Source organism: Octopus sinensis, linkage group LG28 (assembly GCF_006345805.1).
Source record: "Octopus sinensis linkage group LG28, ASM634580v1, whole genome shotgun sequence".
Taxonomy (NCBI): domain Eukaryota; kingdom Metazoa; phylum Mollusca; class Cephalopoda; order Octopoda; family Octopodidae; genus Octopus; species Octopus sinensis.
The window spans coordinates 16,870,228-16,893,391 of NC_043024.1; the positions used below are offsets into that span (position 1 = coordinate 16,870,228).

At 35.7% G+C, this 23,164-nt stretch overlaps 1 protein-coding gene across 1 annotated transcript in view; it reads left to right on the top strand.

Annotated features, from left to right (window-relative positions):
- LOC115225697 overlaps nt 1-23,164 on the top strand; it is a 426,722-nt gene that overhangs the window by 240,199 nt on the left and 163,359 nt on the right. The window contains exon 4 of the mRNA XM_036514764.1: nt 19,459-19,491. Within this exon, the coding sequence (XP_036370657.1) occupies nt 19,459-19,491 (33 nt within the window). The remainder of the gene's footprint in view (nt 1-19,458; nt 19,492-23,164) is intronic.

Genomic DNA, 23,164 nt, shown 5'->3' on the forward strand with positions numbered 1-23,164 from the left:
GGCGGCCCATTTTCGCGGGGTTCCACTATTTCCCTTCTCTCTCTCCCTCTTTTACGTTGTCTGCCATCCCCCTCTTCCTTGTAAGAGCATTTTTAAGCCAGCCCGTCATATTCCCGTGTCAGGCCGAAGAACGAAATGTTCCCAAGATAAGAGAGTCTTTCTAATCTAATGTTGTGGTTGAGCTGTTATTATTTATTATTATTACTATTATTAGTAGTATTAGTATTGTCCCTTTGATCCTCGGTCGAAAATTGCTTATTATATTATTATTATTTATTATTATTATTATTATTATTATTATACTATTTTCAGCTTCGCCTTGTATGCATATTATTTCTCCATACAGGGGTTTTTTCAATGGCGGCCCATTTTCGCGGGGTTCCACTATTTCCTTCTCTCTCTCCCTCTTTTACGTTGTCTGCCATCCCCCCTCTTCCTTTGCTAAGAGCATTTTTAAGCCAGCCCGTCATATTCCCGTGTCAGGCCGAAGAACGAAATGTTCCCAAGATAAGAGAGTCTTTCTAATCTAATGTTGTGGTTGAGATGTTTATTATTTATTATTATTACTATTATTAGTAGTATTAGTATGTCCCTTTGATCCTCGGTCGAAAATTTGCTTATTATTATTATTATTATTATTATTATTATTATATTATTATTATTATTATTATTACTATTTTCAGCTTCGCCTTGTATTGCATATTATTTCTCCATACAGGGGTTTTTCAATGGCGGCCCATTTTCGCGGGGTTCCACTATTTCCCTTCTCTCTCTCCCTCTTTTACGTTGTCTGCCATCCCCCCTCTTCTTTGCTAAGAGCATTTTTAAGCCAGCCCGTCATATTCCCGTGTCAGGCCGAAGAACGAAATGTTCCCAAGATAAGAGAGTCTTTCTAATCTAATGTTGTGGTTGAGCTGTTATTATTTATTATTATTACTATTATTAGTAGTATTAGTATTGTCCTTTGATCCTCGGTCGAAAATTGCTTATATTATTATTATTATTATTATTATTATTATTATATTACTATTTTCAGCTTCGCCTTGTATTGCATATTATTTCTCCATACAGGGGTTTTTTCAATGGCGGCCCATTTTCGCGGGGTTCCACTATTTCCCTTCTCTCTCTCCCTCTTTTACGTTGTCTGCCATCCCCCCTCTTCCTTTGCTAAGAGCATTTAAGCCAGCCCGTCATATTCCCGTGTCAGGCCGAAGAACGAATGTTCCCAAGATAAGAGAGTCTTTCTAATCTAATGTTGTGGTTGAGCTGTTTATTATTTATTATTATTACTATTATTAGTAGTATTAGTATTGTCCCTTTGATCCTCGGTCGAAAATTTGCTTATTATTATTATTATTATATTATTATATTATTATTATTATTATTATTTACTATTTTCAGCTTCGCCTTGTATGCATATTATTTCTCCATACAGGGGTTTTTTCAATGGCGGCCCATTTTCGCGGGGTTCCACTATTTCCTTCTCTCTCTCCCTCTTTTACGTTGTCTGCCATCCCCCCTCTTCCTTTGCTAAGAGCATTTTTAAGCCAGCCCGTCATATTCCCGTGTCAGGCCGAAGAACGAAATGTTCCCAAGATAAGAGAGTCTTTCTAATCTAATGTTGTGGTTGAGCTGTTTATTATTTATTATTATTACTATTATTAGTAGTATTAGTATTGTCCCTTTGATCCTCGGTCGAAAATTTGCTTATTATTATTATTATTATTATTATTATTATTATTATTATTATTATTACTATTTTCAGCTTCGCCTTGTATTGCATATTATTTCTCCATACAGGGGTTTTTTCAATGGCGGCCCATTTTCGCGGGGTTCCACTATTTCCCTTCTCTCTCTCCCTCTTTTACGTTGTCTGCCATCCCCCCTCTTCCTTTGCTAAGAGCATTTTTAAGCCAGCCCGTCATATTCCCGTGTCAGGCCGAAGAAGAACGAATGTCCCAAGATAAGAGAGTCTTTCTAATTAATGTTGTGGTTGAGCTGTTATTATTTATTATTATTACTATTATTAGTAGTATTAGTATTGTCCTTTGATCCTCGGTCGAAAATTTGCTTATTATTATTATTATTATATATTATTATTATTATTATATTATTATTATTACTATTTCAGCTTCGCTTGTATTGCATATTATTTCTCCATACAGGGGTTTTTTCAATGGCGGCCCATTTTCGCGGGGTTCCACTATTTCCCTTCTCTCTCTCCCTCTTTTACGTTGTCTGCCATCCCCCCTCTTCCTTGCTAGAGCATTTTTAAGCCAGCCCGTCATATTCCCGGTGCACCCGCCCTTGCCCACCCCCACCCCCACCACCAATACCGGATATCTCTATATTTTTGCTCCATCTATACCGGATGTCGCTTCTCCCACCACCATTATAGGTGTCTACTCTTCGAACCCCCCCTTCAATACGCTATTTGACCATGCATTACCCCTCTCTTGATATCCTACGTTCTACTTGCCTAGAACCTGTCATCATTTCTCTGAACCAACCCCCTCCCCACTGGTGCTCCCCTATATTTCTCCCCCCCCCACATAAAAAGCACCATCCGAACGTGGCCGATGCCAGACCCCTCTGGCACCTGTGCAGGTGGCACGTAAAAAACACCCACTACACTCGCGGAGTGGTTGCGTTAGGAAGGGCATCCAGCTGTAGAAACACTGCCAGACTAGACTGGAGCCTGGGGCAGTCCCGAGCTCCCCAGACCCCGGTCGAAACCGTCCAACCCGTGCTAGCGCGGAAAACGGACGTTAAATGATGATGATGATGATGATGATATATATATATATATAATATATACATATATATATACATATATATATATAGTATATATATATATATTGGTAAAAACGGTTAAGATAAAACAAAGAAAGAAAGAGACCTCAATATTATGTAAATAGAGGAAATTATCTGTAAATTAATATGTTACAATTATTCGGTAGCCAAGATAAAACTCTGAGTTTCGGATGTCGAGGTGGAAATCCACAACACCATCTCTTCGGCTATTTGGCCATCTGAAAAAACGGTATGAAAAAAGACCGTTATACAAAGGGAAATTACTGTGTTATACTCCGCTACTTATACAAAAGCGCTAATTCGAATGACCACTAATTAAGATAAGGTTAAAAGTTCATAGTAAACACGTAAGCATGCCTGTTCATACGTACACATGTGCGCTCGTGCACCCACGTGCGTACGTATACATCACTATGAAAACATACACATCTTCACTCACATTTTTCACCAAATGTATATGCATATATATACAAACTCATACACACACATGTACACCGTAAAAGTTCATACATACATCTACATACGCACAAGCACAAGATAGGGTTAAGGGTAACAATACAGAAAAAAAGGCATAAGGAAGTATACAAAGAGTAAACCACGTTCATATATGGACATACCCTTATGCACGCACACACACACGCCCATATATGTACATACCCGCACATATATATATATATATACATATACATATATATATTTATATACATATATATATAGTATATATAAAAATATATACATTATATATATATATATGTATATAATATATATAGGCGTGGTTGTGTGGTAAGAAATAGGTGCAGGTGTGGCTGTGCAGTAAGAAGCTTGCATGGTTCTGGGTTCTGTCCCACTGCGTGGAACCTTGGGCATATGTCTTCTATTAAAGTCTTGGGCCGACAAAAGCCTTGTGAGCGGATTTGATAGATGGGAAGTGAAAGAAGCTTGTTGTATATGTATATATATATATATATATATATATTAATATATATATATATATATATATATATATGTATGTGTGTTTTTGTGTTTGTCTCCCCCTCTACCATCACTTGACAACCAATGTTGGTGTGTTTATGTCCTGTCACTTAGCGATTTGGCAAAAAAGACTGATAGAATAAGTCCCAAGCTTACAAAGAATAAGTCCTGGAGTCGATTTGTTGGACTAAAGGTGGTGCTCCAGCATGGCCACTGTCAAGATGACAAATCAACCCCAGGACTTATTCCTTGTAAGCCTAGCATTTATTCTATTGGTCTCTTTTGCTTAACCACTCTGTTATAGGGATGTAAACACACCAATATCGGTTATCAAGCGACGGTTGGGTGACAAACACACATACACATATACGACAGGCTTCTTTCAGTTTCCATCTACCAAATCCACTCACAAGTCGTTGTTTGACCTGAGGCTATAGTAGAAGCCAGTTGCCCAAGGTGCCATACAGTGGGACTGAACCCTGAATAGTGTGCTTGGGAAATGAACTTCATACCACACAGCCATGCTGGAATCTATTTTTTGTTCTGTACTGCTAGTCAGGGAATGATGAAGTAACAGAAACTGGTGACCTTTGAAATGTTTTAAATGTGTAATTCATGTATATTCACCTGATGAAAAAGGTTTCTTTTTCACCTGACATTATATCTCTGTTCATCAATTAAGATTCATAGTCAACAGCTGTAGTGATTGACCCATTATCCATCTGTTGTTATACTTACGTACCTAAGTACGTACATACATACATACATATACTATCTGAAGTGTATCTTATTCTCGTATATCCCTCACAGCTGATCTTATCAATCGGTTCGTACCCGGGGTACAATGGAATGCGAAGTAACAATCGATTGGTGAGAACCTAGAATGAAACCGATTGTTAAGACCAGCCGTGATGGATATATAATGTTATACACTTGGGATAATATACTCAGTCTGTTGATAGATATACGAGTGCATCTGTTCCCTGACTTATGGATTCTTAGACAACTTACACACACACACACACACACACACACTCATACGCACACCTACATGCACACACACATACACATACATTATATACTTGAATGCAGAAATGAGAAAAGCAGCGCTCCACATAAAACATGTTCTCTCTCTTCAAGTCCTGGGACTCATAACACCAGGTGTTGCCATGGGTTTCATGTCCATCCTCATCATTCAATTGAATTATAAACTACAGTATTTTCCAAAAATATATGACACAGGTGGTATTTAGTAGCTTTAGGAATACATACATACACACATGTGTGTGCCATCATTCTTTCTTTCTTTCTTTCCCTCTTTCTCTCTTCCCTTTCTCTCTTCCCTTCATTCTCTCTTTCTTTCTTTCTTTCTCTCTTTCTCTCTCTTTCCTTCCTTCCTTTCTTTTTCTTCCTTTCTTTCTTCCTTTCCTTCTTTCTCCATCGTCATTTCAGACAATTTTTCATTATCTTTTGAACGACCCCTGATTTCCCCTCTCTTTTAGCACCTGTGTGTATATAATTACACAACCACACACGCACATGTATATATATATATGTATATCTGGTGTGCATCTATATGTATATGTTCGTGTGTCTCTATCCATCCATGTCCCTATCTCTCTTTATCTATGTGTTTGTCAGCCTGTCTATCTATTTATCTATCTACCTATCTGTGTGTGTGTGTTGTGTGTGCATGGATAGATGCATACATACACACATGTTTGTGTATGTGTGCTTTACCCCAGTCTAATGACTGAAACAAGTAAAAGAATAAAGGAATATCTATATACACATACACGCATATATATATATGTCTGTATATATGTGTGTGTGTGTGTGTATGCATATATATGCACATATACATATAAAGCTATTAAAGAGAAAACAAGGAATATAGGAGTAGCTGGATGTGGGGAAGAATTGGAAAGATAGTGAAATATTAAGAGAGAAAGCCGAATGTTATCAATATCTCCATTAATCTTGGAGACCATTGCTATCTTTCCAAACAATTCTTCTAGTTGTTGACATTATTGGGAATGTCTGGACCAGTTCTGCTACATATTACTCTCTTTTATGGCATTCACGGATTGTAATTTGTCATGCTCAACTGAACAACTTACTGCCAATTAGCTGGAATTGTGGTGCACACCATACCACACGCTTCAGTGTATTCACAGATCACTGTACATTTGGAACTGTAAATATATACACTTATATGCATACACGGATATATAGATATACACACGCAAGTATATAAATATATATATGTCTGTTGGTGCATCTATATATATTTATTCTCTCTCTCTCTCTCTCTCTCTCTCTATATATATATATAATATATATATATATATATATATATATATAATGTATGTTTGTGTGTGTATATATACTATATATATATATATATGTATGTTTGTGTGTGTATAATATATATATATAATATATATGTATGTTTGTGTGTGTATATATATATATATATATATGTATGTTGTGTGTGTATATATATATATATATATGTATGTTTGTGTGTGTATATCTATATATATATATGTATGTTTGTGTGTGTATTATATATATATATATATGTATGTTTGTGTGTATGGGTATATATATATATATATATATGTATGTATATGTATATATACATGTGCAGGATTCAGTGTGTGTATGTGTGTATATGAGTGCGTGTATAAATATATATATATATATTTTGTTGTGTGTGTTATATATATTATATATATAATATATATATATATGTATTTTGTGTGATATAATATATATATATAATATATATATATGTATGTTTGTGTGTGTATATATATATATATATTATATATGTATGTTTGTGTGTGTATATATATATAATAATATATATGTATGTTGTGTGTGTATATATATATATCTATATGTAGTTTGTGTGTGTATGTATATATATATTATAATATATATATGTATGTTTGTGTGTGTATATATATATATATATATAATATATATATATATGTATGTTTGTGTGTAATGATATATAATATATAATATATATATGTATGTTTGTGTGTATATATATTATATATATTATATATGTATGTTTGTGTGTGTATAGATATATATATATATATATTATGTATGTTTGTTGTGTAGTATATATATATATATATATATGTATGTTTGTGTGGTATATATATATATATATATATGTATGTTGTGTGGTGTTTTATATATATAATATATTATGTATGTTGTGTGTGTATAGATAATATATATGTATGTTTGTGTTGTGTGTGTATTATATATATATATATATGTATGTTTGTGTGGTATATATATATATATATATATATTGTATGTATATGTATATATAGATGTGCAGGATTCAGTGTGTGTATGTGTGTATATGAGTGCGTGTATAAATATATATATATATATTTATCTATATGAACATCTGCATACACAACTATATATATATATATATTAATATATATACATATATATACATACATGTATATGCATGCACACTTTCACACACGCAACTTGTAGCACATTACGTTGCTGGCAGTGGTGCAGTTTCTTGACTTCCACGAACCTCAAGAACTTTTATGCTGGCTTTACTATGACCATCTTCGTCTGTGTAACAAACCAGTCACAAGAGATGACACACAAGTATTCCATTCCATTGTGCTTTGCATTTATGGGATGCTCAAAACCTTTTGTAAGGCCTGTCTGGAAAGCACTTGAGAACTAGTGGAGTTGACGAGGCTCACCTTGACATCATTAAACACATCTTACAATGAAGCAATGTCCATGATCTGCTTCTAAATGGACAGCGAAAGTATCAAGGTGGCAGGAGATACATGGCAAGGTGACAACACCTCTGCTAGGTTATCTATAAAATACTTATGTGATGTTGTCATGTAAAAGACCGAGTGGGGAAAATGAAGACACAGAGATAAATATGCGTACACCCCTGCCACCTGACTTTCGATGGTGTTGGTCATTGACTCAATCTCAGAACTGCAAATGATGTTGCAGAACATCAGTCATAATGTAACTCTTGTATAAATGCAATATATGTATGAGGGGGGTGAGGTGGGGGCTGAATGGTTCCTGGCTTTCGGCAAAAGAAAATACAGGAAGAATCAGTTAATTATGATTTTATCCAACATATTCCCCTCTCAGATTCACACACTTATTGCAGCAGTCTCAGTTTTTCTAAACCCTGTAAAAGAACTTAGAAGGTTGGGCCCCCAACCAGGCCTTTTGCAATGGTCTGAAAGCCAGGAGCTTTTCAGCAACTCCCTCATACCACCACTTGTGAATTGTTGGTGGGTTTATGTAACTGTAACTTAGCGGTTCAGCAGAAGAGACCAATAGAATTAGCATTAGACTTTAAAATAAAAAATAAGTATTGGGGTGTGACTAAAAATCCTTGAAGGTGGTGCCCCAGCATGGCCACAGTCTAATGATTGAAACATGAAAAAGTAAAAGCGAAAGATGTATCTTGGCAAAACTGAAGTCATTTGAAATTTTATTGCGAATAACTCGACAACAACATCTACATCAATGGAAGAGTGACTGAGGAAGTTCATGTCTACATTTACCTTGGACTGAGGGTGATAAAGGATCTTCACTAAGAACTGACAGTGTGATGGAGAACGAAAGTGCGCTGGATCACATTCCCTAATCTGGATGTCATTGAGGTACAGACATGCACCGTTACGGCTCAAAGCACACAAGGAATTTATTCGTTCAGTCACCCGTTACAAGTAAGAAATTTTGTGATTCAGTGATACACTGTTGCAAAGACGATCCAGAATCCAACACAAGATAGAACTCACATTGCTGCACAAAACGAGGCCCAATGGATCTGAGACAACCCAGAGTTCATTGATATAATCCCCTTGGTCAAGTGGCAGGAACATAAGTGGATGGGGGTACATCTAAAGAGCATAAGACAATTGAGGAACCAGACAGCTGATAGCATGGTGATCCTTTGACTCCAAGCATCTAAGAGATCATTTGAACTGAAATGAAGGTTGTTAGGTGCCAGTGATTGGATCCAGACAGCCAAAGATGGATGGTGGAGAGCAGAGTTGAGAGGGGGTGGATCTTTTATCTTTTATTTGTTTCATACATCAGACTGTGTCCAAACTGGGGCACTGCTTTGAAGAATTTTAGTTAAACGAATTTACTCCAGAACCTGTTTCTTTTTTTCAGCCTGCTACTTTTTCTGTCAGTCTCATTTCCCAAACTGCTAGGTTATGGGGATAAGTGATGTAAACGCACCAACACTGGTTGTAACAAGGGGACAAAAACAAACACAAAGAGATGCACTCACAAACATACATACACACAAACAGACACACACATCTGTGTGTGTGTGTATATATATATATATTATATATATATATAAATGACGAGTTTCTTTCGGTTTCCATGTACCAAATCCACCCACAAGGCTTTACTTGTCCTGAGACCATAGTAGAAGACATTTGCTCAAGGTGCCTTGCAGTGGGACTGAACACAGGACCATGTGGATGGGAAGCAAACCTGTTACCTCACAGCCACAGCTATGCTTGTACATGTATGTTGCTGAAGAGGATGATGATGATATATCCACACACCCATACACACATATTTAGACATGCATATTTATATATACACGCATGTATATACATATGTATACACATACACAAACACACAGATGCGTGTGCACATGCTTGTGTGTGTGAATAAATATCTATATATGTGTATGCATATATGTAGGTGTTTGTGTGTGTGTGTGTGTGTGTGTGTGTGCATGTTTGCAGCTTCATTCCACAATGAAGTCAGCAGTTGCAGCTTCCCAGCAAGATCAGAGAACCGTTTCCTGTGAGATATTGGTCTGGAACAGAAACAGCTGAAGACAGGCATTGCAACCGAGACCATCTCAGAATGATTGTAATTAACAAGGAATTGCAGATGGAACCCTCCCAGAAGCAAAGATTAATTCACTCGCTCCTCATTGCCCCATTCCTGTGAAGCATATAGGTCAGGGGCTGAAATGCATGTTGCCCTGGGGCAGCTGCAGAAGATGGGGAAGGGTTTTAAGCAATGTGATATTTAATCATCATTAAGAGAAGAGCTTGCAATATCTTTTAAGCAGCTCTGGAGGATCTTGCTTGGAGCAAAGCATCTGTCATGTTTGTTTCACCTGTATACACACCTCACCTATTACACACATTACACATGTGTGTATGTATCTATAGTTATATAAGCACAAATATGTGTGTATATATATATGTATATATATGGCAAATGAAAGACAGAAGATGGAATATGCAAGAATTTATTATTAACAATAAATCCTTGTATATTACATCTTCTGTCTTTCATTTGTTATTTACCTAACAATCACTGTGAAAGTCACCGTGCTTTACCAGTAAGCTACCAGGTACGAACCATTCATTTTATTATCCATTATACATATATATATATATATATATATACATATATATGCGTATGTGTATGTATGTATATACATACATACACACACATATATATATATACATACATACATATATATGTACACACGCACACACATATATCTACACATTTACAGACACTCAAATACATACATACACTTTACACACACTCACACACATACATGCACGCATGTATACGTGATTATAGATATGTTGAGAAAGATCTCATAGTTAAGGCATGCCTCAACTCTGAGATCTTGTATTGATTTATGAATTTCTGTTCTGATTCCATTTCATAGAATGGTTTTCATGTTTGATTAAAGAACAGAAAACCACAACTACTTGGTCATTGTAGAAAATGGTGAAGTTTCTAAAAGAATGTAAAGAATTCACCATATACACATCCACACACATACGCAATCCGCAATCTCTCTCTCTTTCCACACACACACACACACACGCATGCATGCACCGGTGATGTCTTCTGTATGAAAGCCAAACATACAATGCATGCTTAAGCTATATCAGTCATCCACTTTTGTCTCTGTTGCAAAGAACCAATCAGATTTTCAACATAAATCTTGCATTTCTTTGAGAGAGACAACTTGAATAACGGTTGAAAGTTAGCGTATTATATGTACACGATATACCCACCGTATATACCCTGCAGTGATTATATGGCTTTGAATTTTAATATCAAATGCACAAGCTATGGTATTATGACTCAATCTCTTGCCCCCCTCCTCTCTGTCCCTCATCATATATGTAGGTACATATATGTAGGAATATATATATAGTTATATATATACATATATATATACCTACATATATGATGAGGGACACAGAGAGAGAGAGAGAGAGGGCAGGAGATTGAGTCATAATACCATAGCTTGTATGTATGTATGATGTATATATGTATGTATATGTATGTATGTATGTATGTATGTATATATATGTATGTATATGTATGTATATGCACGTATGTAAGTATGTATGAATATATATGTAGTTATATATATATATATGTATGTATGTATATGTATAAGTATGTATGTATGTATATATATATAAGTGTATGTGTATATACATGTGTGTGTGTTTATATATGTACATATATGTATGTATATATGTACATACATACATACATATATGTGTATGTATATATATATGTATGTATGTATGTATGTATAGATAGACAGATAGATCTGTAATCCAAGATGCGTCCTCTTGAGGCATGTCTGCTTATTCCAGTATTCCAAATCCGTATGTAGATCTTATAATTGTGTGAGACGTGCAGAAGGGTTGAAAAAGACGGGAAAATAGTATTTGCAGAGTAATTATGTATCAAAACAAGAGATTGGAAAAACTTTTTGTTATTATCTATTCACCATTACATGAAAAGAATGTAAAACATCTATAAAAAGTTCTTGAGATAGAGAATCGAAATACAAAGTTTACACTTGGAGGAGGCTGCATAAGGCAGGAAAGTATTTTCCTATTGCTTAGTGTCGTACATGTCATTGCAATGTGGGGAGTATGTATGCATACATATATGTGTGTATGTTAGCATGTGTGGAATCGTTTGTCTAGTGATTAAGGTGATTCTTAGAGAAGTAATTTACTTCATGAGTATCGGAAATTTTAACATGCATACACACACGCGTAATGCAGGTGATGACAGGTATTTAAGAAACCTAATAAAATTTTTTTTAAATTTACCAAATTGGAAAAAAACTCAATATATAGGCGTAGGAGTGGCTGTGTGGTAAGTAGCTTGCTTATCAACCACTTGGTTCCGGGTTCATTCCTACTGCATGGCACCTTGGGCAAGTGCCTTCTACTATAGCCTCAGGCCAACCAAAGCCTTGTGAGTGGATTTGGTAGATAGAAACTGAAAGAAGCATACATATATATATATATATATATATATATATATATATATGTATGTATGTGTGTGTGTGTATGTGTTTGTGTGTCTCCCCCCAACATCGCTTGATAACCGATGCTAGTGTGTTTACGTCCCCGTAACTTATCAGTTCGGCAAAAGACACCAATAGAATAAGTACTAGGATTACAAAGAATAAGTCCTGGAGTCGATTTGCTCGACTAAAGGCGGTGCTCCAGCATGGCCACAGTCAAATGACTGAAACAAGTAAAAGAGTAAGAGTATATTTTTAAAAATGTAGGCATATGCAGCCAGGGCTAGGGCTGGATTAATATCCATTGAGGCCCTAAGCACTTAAAAGATTTTGGTGTCCCATAAAAGATTATGTAATTCAAAATATAAACAATAACAAACCATAAAATAAATTTTTATTTTTCAAGACAATACAAAACCGTAAGAGAGAAAATGTTTTTTTTTTTTTTTTGTATACTTTCATTTTATTTATATTTGAAAATTTTCCTCCCACTTTTTTGAATTGTAAATGCTTTGTTCAGACCCTCAAAATTAATCTTAGGTAACACATCTGCATCTATACTTAGAGATAAAGGCTTACCAAATATTATGTTAGCAAATTTAAAGTGATTTGCCATGTCTATGGTGCCCCCTCCTTCCCTTGATGCCCTAAGCACGGGCTTATTTTGCTTAATGGTTAATCCAGTGCTGACTAGGACACTTAATACCAGCCCCAGCCATGGCCAAAATGGTTCACATTTAACCTGTGTAGCAGTCCTGTCTTAAGGTGCTGAAATTGTCATTACCTCTGTGTGATAGCTGATGAAGAGAGTACTGTGTTTGTGTCAGTTTTGTTTCAGTTCTGTTTCTACCTCCTTATAAATTTTCTTTGTCCTCTATGCCTACTTTCTTGAATTTTGGTCACTAAAGTAGGTTATATGTTGCCCTACACTTTCACTTTACATGCCAATATACCCTACTCTCTCTCTCTGTATACACACACTCACCTTTGCTCTCTCCTTGCCATTTACCCTGATTTCTCTGTTGCCGCTAAGACATTTGCTTCAAATCACTCTGCTTTAAGTTCAATCACACTGTTCTGTACATCAAATATTTTCCAAAAACATAGTTTTGTGAGTGAAGTTTTGCAGGCAGACATGAGTGGAAGTCTGCTGTGCACACACACACATACACACACACACACACAGAGGCACTTTGTCAGTTTTAAAGGCTTCTGCAATGGAGAAGATCCTTTTGTTGGAAACAGGTAAGGGTTGATGATAGAAAGAGCATCCAGCCATAAAATGCTTCCTCAAAATAACCCAGCAGCCACACTCTGGAAAAATCAAGAAAACAGACACGGAATTAATGAAAGAATATATATGTATATATGTATATGCATATGTATGCATGTATGTACAGACACACATACATAGGTGCATGCTTGCAAACATGCACACACACACACACACACACACACACACACACATGAATATAAAATTGGTGTTGAAGCAATGTTGTGTCCCTTAATGTCACCCAGCGTTTCAACAAATGAAATAAACTGAAATGAATTGCCCCAGAATGGCTGTAGTCCAATGACTGAAACCAGAGAAAGGAAAGAGGTATGGGTCCAAGTGCACACGGCCAGAATATTGGCACTCTTTAGAGAATATTGTGGGAAAGGCTTTTGTGAGTTCAAGTGCAACCCCACTCCAGTTCTTCTCATCTCCCCTTCTTCTTCTTCTTCTTCTTCTTCGTTGTCATCGTCTTCTCCTCCTTCTTCTCCACCGTTTTCTTTTTCTCGTCCTCTCCCCCCTCTCCCTCCACATTCCCGCCCATCCCCACCTCCGCACCTCTCTTCCCATCCCTTTTCAATCCAAAGTAGGATAGTTTCTACGTTTCCCTGCACACGCGTGTCTATATATGTGCACGCACGCATGCGTGCATGTATGTGTGTGTGTATATCAGTTTTATTCTCAACGAAAAGAACTAGTGCAGCAGCGCTCCCTGCAGCTTAGTTTCCATCGCCAGAGAAAAAGGATGGCGTTAGTGCTCTCCCCTTGTCACGACTGACTCAGCTGATTCTGACAAAGTTAAAGAAAATAACGGGACCCCATAAAAGGGAATGGCCAAATCCACCTCATCGAGATTCGAACTCAGAACACGGACAGGCAGTATTCGTCGTTTTCCTTATTTGTCATTCTAAGAGCGTCACCGATCGTGTCCAAATAATTTAATAAAAAACATGTCTTGTTTTTCTGCAGTTTAAATTCTATTCAACAATGAATCTACGATACCAGTAGAGATTTTGGAAATTAAACTTATTCCGTGGTCTCCATTGATAGTTTCAAATGAGTTGTTTCTTTTTTTTTTTTTTTTTTCGCACCTGGAAATCTGAAATAAGTTTTAGTTTAAAAGAATGACATAAGCAGTTACCTCCCTTGATAATAACACCATTCTTTTTACCTGGATTTCAAAGTTTCTTTGACTACGACGACCAGGACAGGTGATACTTACTATTGTTGTTTCTGTTGATTAACCTCCTGGTCAGTCGCGACCAAGGTGTTCCAACCATGACCATCCATATGTCACGAAATCAAACTTCAAATGTAGCATTTATTTAGAATATGAAGTTAGAAGAAATGTCTTCTATGCTAACGGTTCTGTCAGCTCACCACCTTCAGTAAAAGGGTTGGTGCAAGCATCTCTTGCTAAAGCTATGGGATGGTCCACCGATTGTGAACGAAATTGAATCAAAACTCAATCAGCTGAATATTAGCTCAATCTGGCTTTGGGTGGAGGAAACTTTGTCAGTCATTTCATTTAACACAGTCACTGGGTCCTAGGCTACCTTGAGCAGAACTATCTACTCTGTTCTAAGTATTTAGCCCAGACAGGGGCACCAATCTGAGGTTAAGCTGATAACCTGATGTTTGCTTTTTATTGTAGTTACTTACAAGTCCTGATTTGTTCCTCCTTTCCAGCAGTTTCAAAGGCCCAGCAAAATTGTTTTGGCCACTGTCCTTTCATTTCTGAGTTATAAAGGACAAACAATGTTTTGTTCAGCAAAATGTCACCTCGGTGAGGAATACGAGGAAGTGACCTTCCCTGAGGTTTCCAGGAGCACATAAACATCAGATGGCAAGGCACTGAGAAAAGTCTGGTGATTTTATATTAATATCCCCTTTAAATTCTGAATTTGAGTCGTGCTCAGATTGTTTGCCTGTCATCCTTTTCCAAGGCTGATAAAATAATGTAACATTCAAATCCTGAAATTGAATTAAAAACTTTCTTTAAACTGGCTTAAATGTAAATGGAATCATAAAAGACCAATTCTGCTTTTCAACTTTCTGCGATTGATAGAATAAAGTAGCTGTCAGATGCTGGGGTCAAATGAACTTACTACAGCAACCCCAATCTATCTGTTTCTGAGTTCAAATCTTATCAACGTCTGTCAGCTTTCCTTTTTCATTCCATCACAGTGGATAAAACCTGTCAATTATAGGGGTCGATATAATCAACTCATCTTTCTTCTGGTGTTTTATCTTTTAAACTGATTTTGTAAGTGAGTTTGTCACAATTTAGTTGCATCTGATTAAATGCTGAGTCCGAATCCAGCTAAAGCCATACTTTTCCATCCTTCCAGAACCGATAAAGAGGATAAGAATTTGGTATTCTTGTTGTTGGTTAGTCCCAGGTCAGTTCTGATCAAGTATACATAACCTAAGTTACATCTTTTTATCAAATCTTAAGAAGAGTCTAGCAAAATCGACCAGTTGAACAGTCAAGGGAGATAACTAACTCCCACCAGGTATTTTCACATTAAATTTGTCTTAACAAATATTATTTTGCCTTAGAGATTTGTCAGAGTTTTTTCCCTTGGACCATATAAACACTTTCACTTTCGTTTTCATTTTCCAAACGACTTTTTCTTTATGTTTTTCCATGTTTTATTTTAGTAGATTAGGGTTTGGTGACTCTGGCCATTATAAATTGAAATATGTATCATCATCATTTAACACCCATTTTTATGTGACATGTGTATATATACATATCTATATATATATTATGCTTTCGGTTAAACGAATGAAAGCGCTAATAAAGAATTACCCAAAATTCTGACTGCCTCCTTTTTCTTAATACACCATATCTGTACATAACATCAAACACTCTCTACATACATACATACATACACACATATATACATGCATGCATGCATACACACACATGCATGCATACACACACACATACATTCTTTGACTTGTTTCAGTCATTTTAACTGAAGCCATGCTGGAGCGCTGCCTATTAGTCGAACAAATCAACTCCTGGACTTGTTCTTTGTAAGCCTAGTACTTATCCTATTGGTCACTTTTGCTGAACTGCTAAGTTATGGGGACGCAGATGCAGACCAAGGCTACAGTAGAAGACACCTGCCCAAGGTGCCATACATATATTATATACCCTACTGGTTATATATATATATATATATATATATTATTGCATACACGCAAACATTATTCTCTTAGATTAATTTTCCCTCTCTTCCTCTCTCTCTCTCCCTCCATACACACTCACACAAAACCTTGTTTTTCATTTTGTTTCTGTGTAATCAAGTTTGATGCTATACTCATATATGCATACATAGGTGTATAAGTATGTACATACATGCTTTTCACAAACTTTCAAAGCCAGCAGAATTATTATTAAAAACTGTATGGAAGTTTTATCATTAAAAAAGTTTATTATTGAATATTTTTCCTATCCACTTATGATTAAAGTTTTCTATAATGATACAGAACAATATTGTCTACCCTGAGGAAATGGTTCTGGACTTTGGGGATTTCTCTTCAGGAAGAAATCATCACATCTGCTTTTGATATTGTCATTATATTGGAGAATCATTGGAATGGAAATGTTTCTAAAAAAAAATAAAGACAGAAATTGTTCAGACATCTAGTTAAAAAGTATATATATTAATGCGTATGTGCGCATGTGTATTTGTGTATGTGTGTGTGTGTTTATATATCTGACCAGAGATTTCTTGATTATTGATATATAACAGTAATACCTTGATATGTGAGTTAAATTGTTCCTGGAGACTGCTCGTAAAACAAAGACTTGTAAAGCAGAGCAATAATTTCCCATAGTAGCAATGTAATACATTGTAATTCCTTACCAGAAAAATACTTTACCCATAAAATGTATAATACTCATAAATAAATTGTAATAAAACAACAGTAGAATGTAAAGAGAAAATCTTCAGCAAGACTTCCTCCCCACCCCTTTTTCACATTTTTTACACCACCCCACTTTTGGCTAGGGGGAATACGAATCTGCCAAAAAATTGACATTTTTAAATGACTACTCCACCCCCATTTCCTTCATTTTTTATTGTATTCAGAAATTTCTATTTCAAAATATGCAGGAAAATACAAAGATTATGATTCTGAAAAAAATTTTCAAAAATTTTCATTAAATTTTTTTTTTGTAAATATGCGGAAAAATACAGACATTATGATTCGGACAAAAATTTGAAAACGTTTCTGTAGTTACAGTTAGGGTTCGGGTTAGGGTTCGGGTTAGTGTTGGGGAGAAAGTCAAAATTAAAGAATTTGGTGGGGGAAGAGGGGTGGGTTAACAGTGCCAATTTTGGGCAATTTTCCGGAACCTCCGTATCCAAAAACAGGGGTTTTTGCAAAAAAAAAAAATTTTTTTTAATAACAGATTAGGGAGAAAATGTCGTGGGGTTGGGACGGGCAGCAGTCTTTCCAAATATTCTTTACATTCTGCTGTAAAGTAAAAAGAATGTCAAGATCATTTATAATAAAAAATATATACATTAATGCGTGTGTGCGCATGTATATTTGTGTATGTATGTGTGTGTATATTTGTGTATGTGTGTGTGTGTGTTTATATATCTTACCAGAGGTTTCTTGATTATTGATATATAACAGTAATGCCTTGATATATGAGTTAAATTGTTCCTGGAGACCAGAAAATACTTTACCCATAAAATTTATAATACTCATAAATAAATTGCAATAAAACAACAGTAGAATGTAAAGAACAAATATTCTTTACATTCTACTGTTAAGTAAAAAGAATGTCAAGATCAATTACAATAAAAAAATATTATTACTATTATAATCGTTTTCTGAATCACTTTTGCTTGCTCTGGACTTGTGCACACCATCTCTTGTAGACACAATCGCTGATTCCCAAACACTCGTAGACAGACGTGCAGATTTCTCTTTAAAGACTAATTTGATTTATTTTCTAAGAAGAAGCTTTTAAGGTGGTATGATAGACGTTCTGAGTTCAAATTCCGCTGCGGTCAACTTTGCCTTTCATCCTTTCGAGGTCAATTAAATAAGTACCAGTTACGCACTGGGTTCGTCCCCTCTGTGTGTGTAGCCCTTGTGGGCAATAAAGAAATAAGAAGAAGCTTTTTTTTTTGTTCTCTATAAATTTATCGGTAACACGCAGAAGCATTTGTTATGGTACGCTTTGTTTTTGGATTTTGTGCTTGAAAAATAAGACTCGCAAACCCAGGGTCTCATAAAGCAGATTCTCATAATGTGAGTTATTACTGTATCTACATTTGTTAAATTCCTGTTTGTTTGTCCATGTTTGAGTATTTTCTATAGTCATATGTAATAGGTTGTGGAGACAGGGGTTTATCTGACCTTGTCAAATCCACCTTAACCCTTTTGTTACCAACCCAGCTGAAACTTGCTCTGGTTCTGAATACAAATGTCTTGTTTTCATACGTTTTGAATTAAAATCTTCCACCATTCATTAGTCACAATTTATGCTCCTAACATTAGCTGAATGATAGCTAAGTTATTTTACTAAATTCTTTGTTATATTTAAAATTAATTGAAAGAAACACAGAGCACCTCAACAGAAATACGGCAACAAAAGGGTTAAAATATATAATAGAGAAGCAATTCTTAACCCTTTTGTTACCAACCCGGTTGAAACTGGCTCTGGCTCTGAGTACAGATGTCTTGTTTTCATAAGTTCTGAATGAAAATCTTCCACCAAACCTTAGTCACAATTTATGTTCCTAACACTAGCTTAATGATAACTGAGTTATTTTACTAAATTCTTTGGTATATTTAAAGTAATTGAAAGAAACACAGAGCACCTCAACAGGAATACAGTAACAAAAGGGGGGTTAATCTGGTTATCTGTGTGTTTGTGTGTGTGTATTTCCACACCTAGAAGGAGAAGCATCGCTCTGAGGAGGTTGGAGCATAAAAAGACTAATAATGTTTTATCTCATGCTTTAATCACTTTTCTTGTTGTTGTTAGGAACCTTGCACAAAAGAGCAAACACATGCAACAGTAAGTAAAATGTTTAGGGTTCCATTCTGCCATTAACCTCTATGCAAATTTTGAAACATTTTATTTTGCTTTTTGCTTCATCGCTGTTCCTTTTCTTCCCGGTTGATTGATTTCGTTCTATGAAATGATTTAGAGATCTTCCTCTCTGACACAGTGTGTGTTTATACACTGCCACACACCTATTTTACATACATAAACACACACTTCAAATGAATACAGATACAAGGTTATAAACACATACACATGATGACTTATACACACATACATACACAGATACTTGCCTGACACATGGCTACTTGTCCTATTAGAAAGAGCAGCTAAACCTCTGTCAAATCAAATCTGACCACCTTCAATAAACATTGGATGATATAGTTTGAGACATACAAACCCCTAAATCGATGGGGTGGTCAGTGGCTTTTGATTTGTGGTCTGTTTGATCGCAGCTGACCTGTAGACTAAATGGTAACACTATTATTATAGACACAAACACGCACTTATTAACACACACATACACACACAAACACACATGCATATTAATTCACACACATACACAAACACATTAACACACACATACACACACATATTAACACATACATACATGTGTCTGTATTAATACACGCACACATATACACATACATACATTAATACACACACACATTAATACACACATGCATACATACACACAAGTTGACCCTATGCCACTGCTATTTACTCCAAGGTGATTGGTACCCTAATTGCTTTCTATTGCCTGATTGGTTGAAATATTCCCTTCCTCTGCTTATTGGATTTGTGGGTCAGAACTTTGTTTCCTGGTTTCAAACATTTCTCATAATTTGATTGGCTAACAAACTTTCCAAATAACTTTCAGCAATTTCATTGGTTGACAAGCTTTGCTATTTCTTAATCATGAGTAAATTAATATTAACGCAATTAATATATAAAGAAATAAAAACATAACTAAGACACAGATAGTGTCACTCTGTTGTTATGACAATGAGAGTTCCAGTTGATCCAATAAACGGAACAGCCTGCTCGTGAAATTAATGACATGCAAGTGGCTGAACACTCCATGGACACGTGTACTCTTAACGTAGTTCTTAGGGAGATTCAGTATGACACAGAGTGTGACAAGGCTGGCCCTTTGAAATATGGGTACAGCAGAAACAGGAAGAAAGAGTGAGAGAAAGTTGTGGTGAAGGAGTACAGCAGAATTGGCCACCACCCCCTTGTGGAGCTTTAGGTGTTTTTGCTTAATAAACACTCACAACGCTCAGTCTGGGGATTGAAACCGCAATCCTATGACTGCGAGTTTGCTGCCCTCACCACTGGGCTATTGCACCTCCACAGATAATTATATACATGGCCAAGAAAAAAAAAAAGATTTTTCAAAGATATAAATGTATCTCGAAGATGCTGTGTACATTCTGTTATTCTTTTATTCTTTCATTTGTTTCAGTCATTTTGACTGGTAATGCTGGAGCACTGCCTTTTAGTTGAAGAAATAGAACCCCTGGACTTATTCTTTGTAAGCCTGGTACCTTACTCTATCAGTCCCTTTTGCCGAACTGCTAATTTATGGGGACATAAACACACCGACGTCATTTGTCAAGTGACAGTGGGCAGACAAACACAGACACACACACACACAAGTATATATATATATATATATATATATATATGTATGACAGGCTTCTTTCAGTTTACATCTACCAAATCCACTCACAAGGCTTTGGTTGGCCCAAGGCTATAGCAGAAGACACTTGCTCAAGGTGCCACGCAGTGGAACTGAACCTAGAACCATATGCTTGGGAAGCAAGCTTTTTACCACAGAGCCATGCAAACTTTCATCCATCAATCTAGTTAATTTAAGTAGTAAATATTCTACTTCGACTACAGCTGAGTGGACTGGCGCAATGTGAAATGAAGTGCTTTGCTCAAGAACACAATGTGTTGCCTGGTCCAGGAATCGAAACCACAACCTTACGATCATGAGTTCAACACCCTAACCACTAAGCCATGTGCTTCCACACATATATACATACATACAAACAAACAATGATTTAGGATAGGGAAGAGAAACTGTGTACAGTTGTGGAAATCAGCTGCCCAGTGGATGTTAACATAAAGCTGAAGATCAGTGAAAAAACAAATACCTATACTGAACTATTGAGAAATCTGAAGTTACTCTATCCAGATTACAAGTCCAGGTTTATACCTGTAATTATTGGGGCACTGGGATATGTAGCACACTGCCTAAGTATGAATCTTGAGAAATTAGGCTTCCCAAAACCAGAAAGGAGAAAACTGATTTGAAGACTACTGATTCAGTCCATCATTGGAACTGTAAAAGTCTGTAAAACTTTCCAGAGGTTAATAATTTAAGTATATATGAGCATGTCTAGATATGTAACTATATGCATGAGAATACATACATGAAGCAAAACATAGAAATCTGCTCCTGTAGATAGATAGATAGATAGATACATACATACATACATACATACATACAAACAAAAATATCTTGTTGGTGTTGTTGAAATTCCATTGAAGGTGCCTTGGATCTAGGTTAGAAACCAGTTCTTTCTCTATTGGCTGGAAATCTTGAAATAAAACTGAATAATCACACACAAGTGGTTTTCTTGTTAGTATTTGCAAACAATTACAGCTTTGAGAATATCTGGTATTGTAATACAATTCTACCCTCTTTGGTGAGCGTGAAGCCATCCACGGAGCACACCCAGAAACACAAGTCTCAACTTCCAGTTAACTTTCTAATATTTCCGATTATATTAAATATGTTAACACTATCCAACCTACAAACCTTACTGCAAGCAGCATCTCTTTATCATTTCTTTCTCTTTTAATCACTTAATTAATTACGAATCGTTTGTCTTAACGAACAACTTCCTCTGATGTCATTGGCTGATTAAACATTGAACAATCACTCGTTATCATCTGATTGATTGGCCATCACATTTTCTTCAATCATTTTCCATCAACTGATCATCCACTCAAATACAGCAGAACAGTTTCCTCTCTCCTGATTGGCTGATAGTCTTTTGGCTGCGTAAATCAACACCTTATTTTCTTTTTCCTTTCATCTGTTCTTGGAGAATTTCCTGTTGTCTCATTGGTTAACCAAGTATGATGATCTTCTATTGCTGATGGTTACTAACATCTCTCTGTCTGTCTGTCTGTCTCTTTCTCCTGATTGGTTGATAGTTTGAGGGCTTTATTTATAATTTTGTATCTATTTAGTTTGTGTATGTGTGTGTTTGTGTGTATATGTATGCATACATGTATGTATATATACAAATATATATGTAGATATGTATGTGTGTATATATATATATATATATGTATGTTTGTATGTATATATACAAATATATATGTAGATATGTGTATGCGTATATATTCATGTGCATATATATATATATATACATATATATATATATATATGTATATATATATATATATATATAATATATATATATATATTTTCTCTCTATCTCTTTATGTATGTGTGTGTGTATATATATATATATACACATACAGGAATATTAATTGTAACTACACACACATACTGTGACACAGACAAACATACAAGCAAATATATGCAATCATATTTGCACATAAACATACACACCATTATCCCACATTCATACAAACGTGC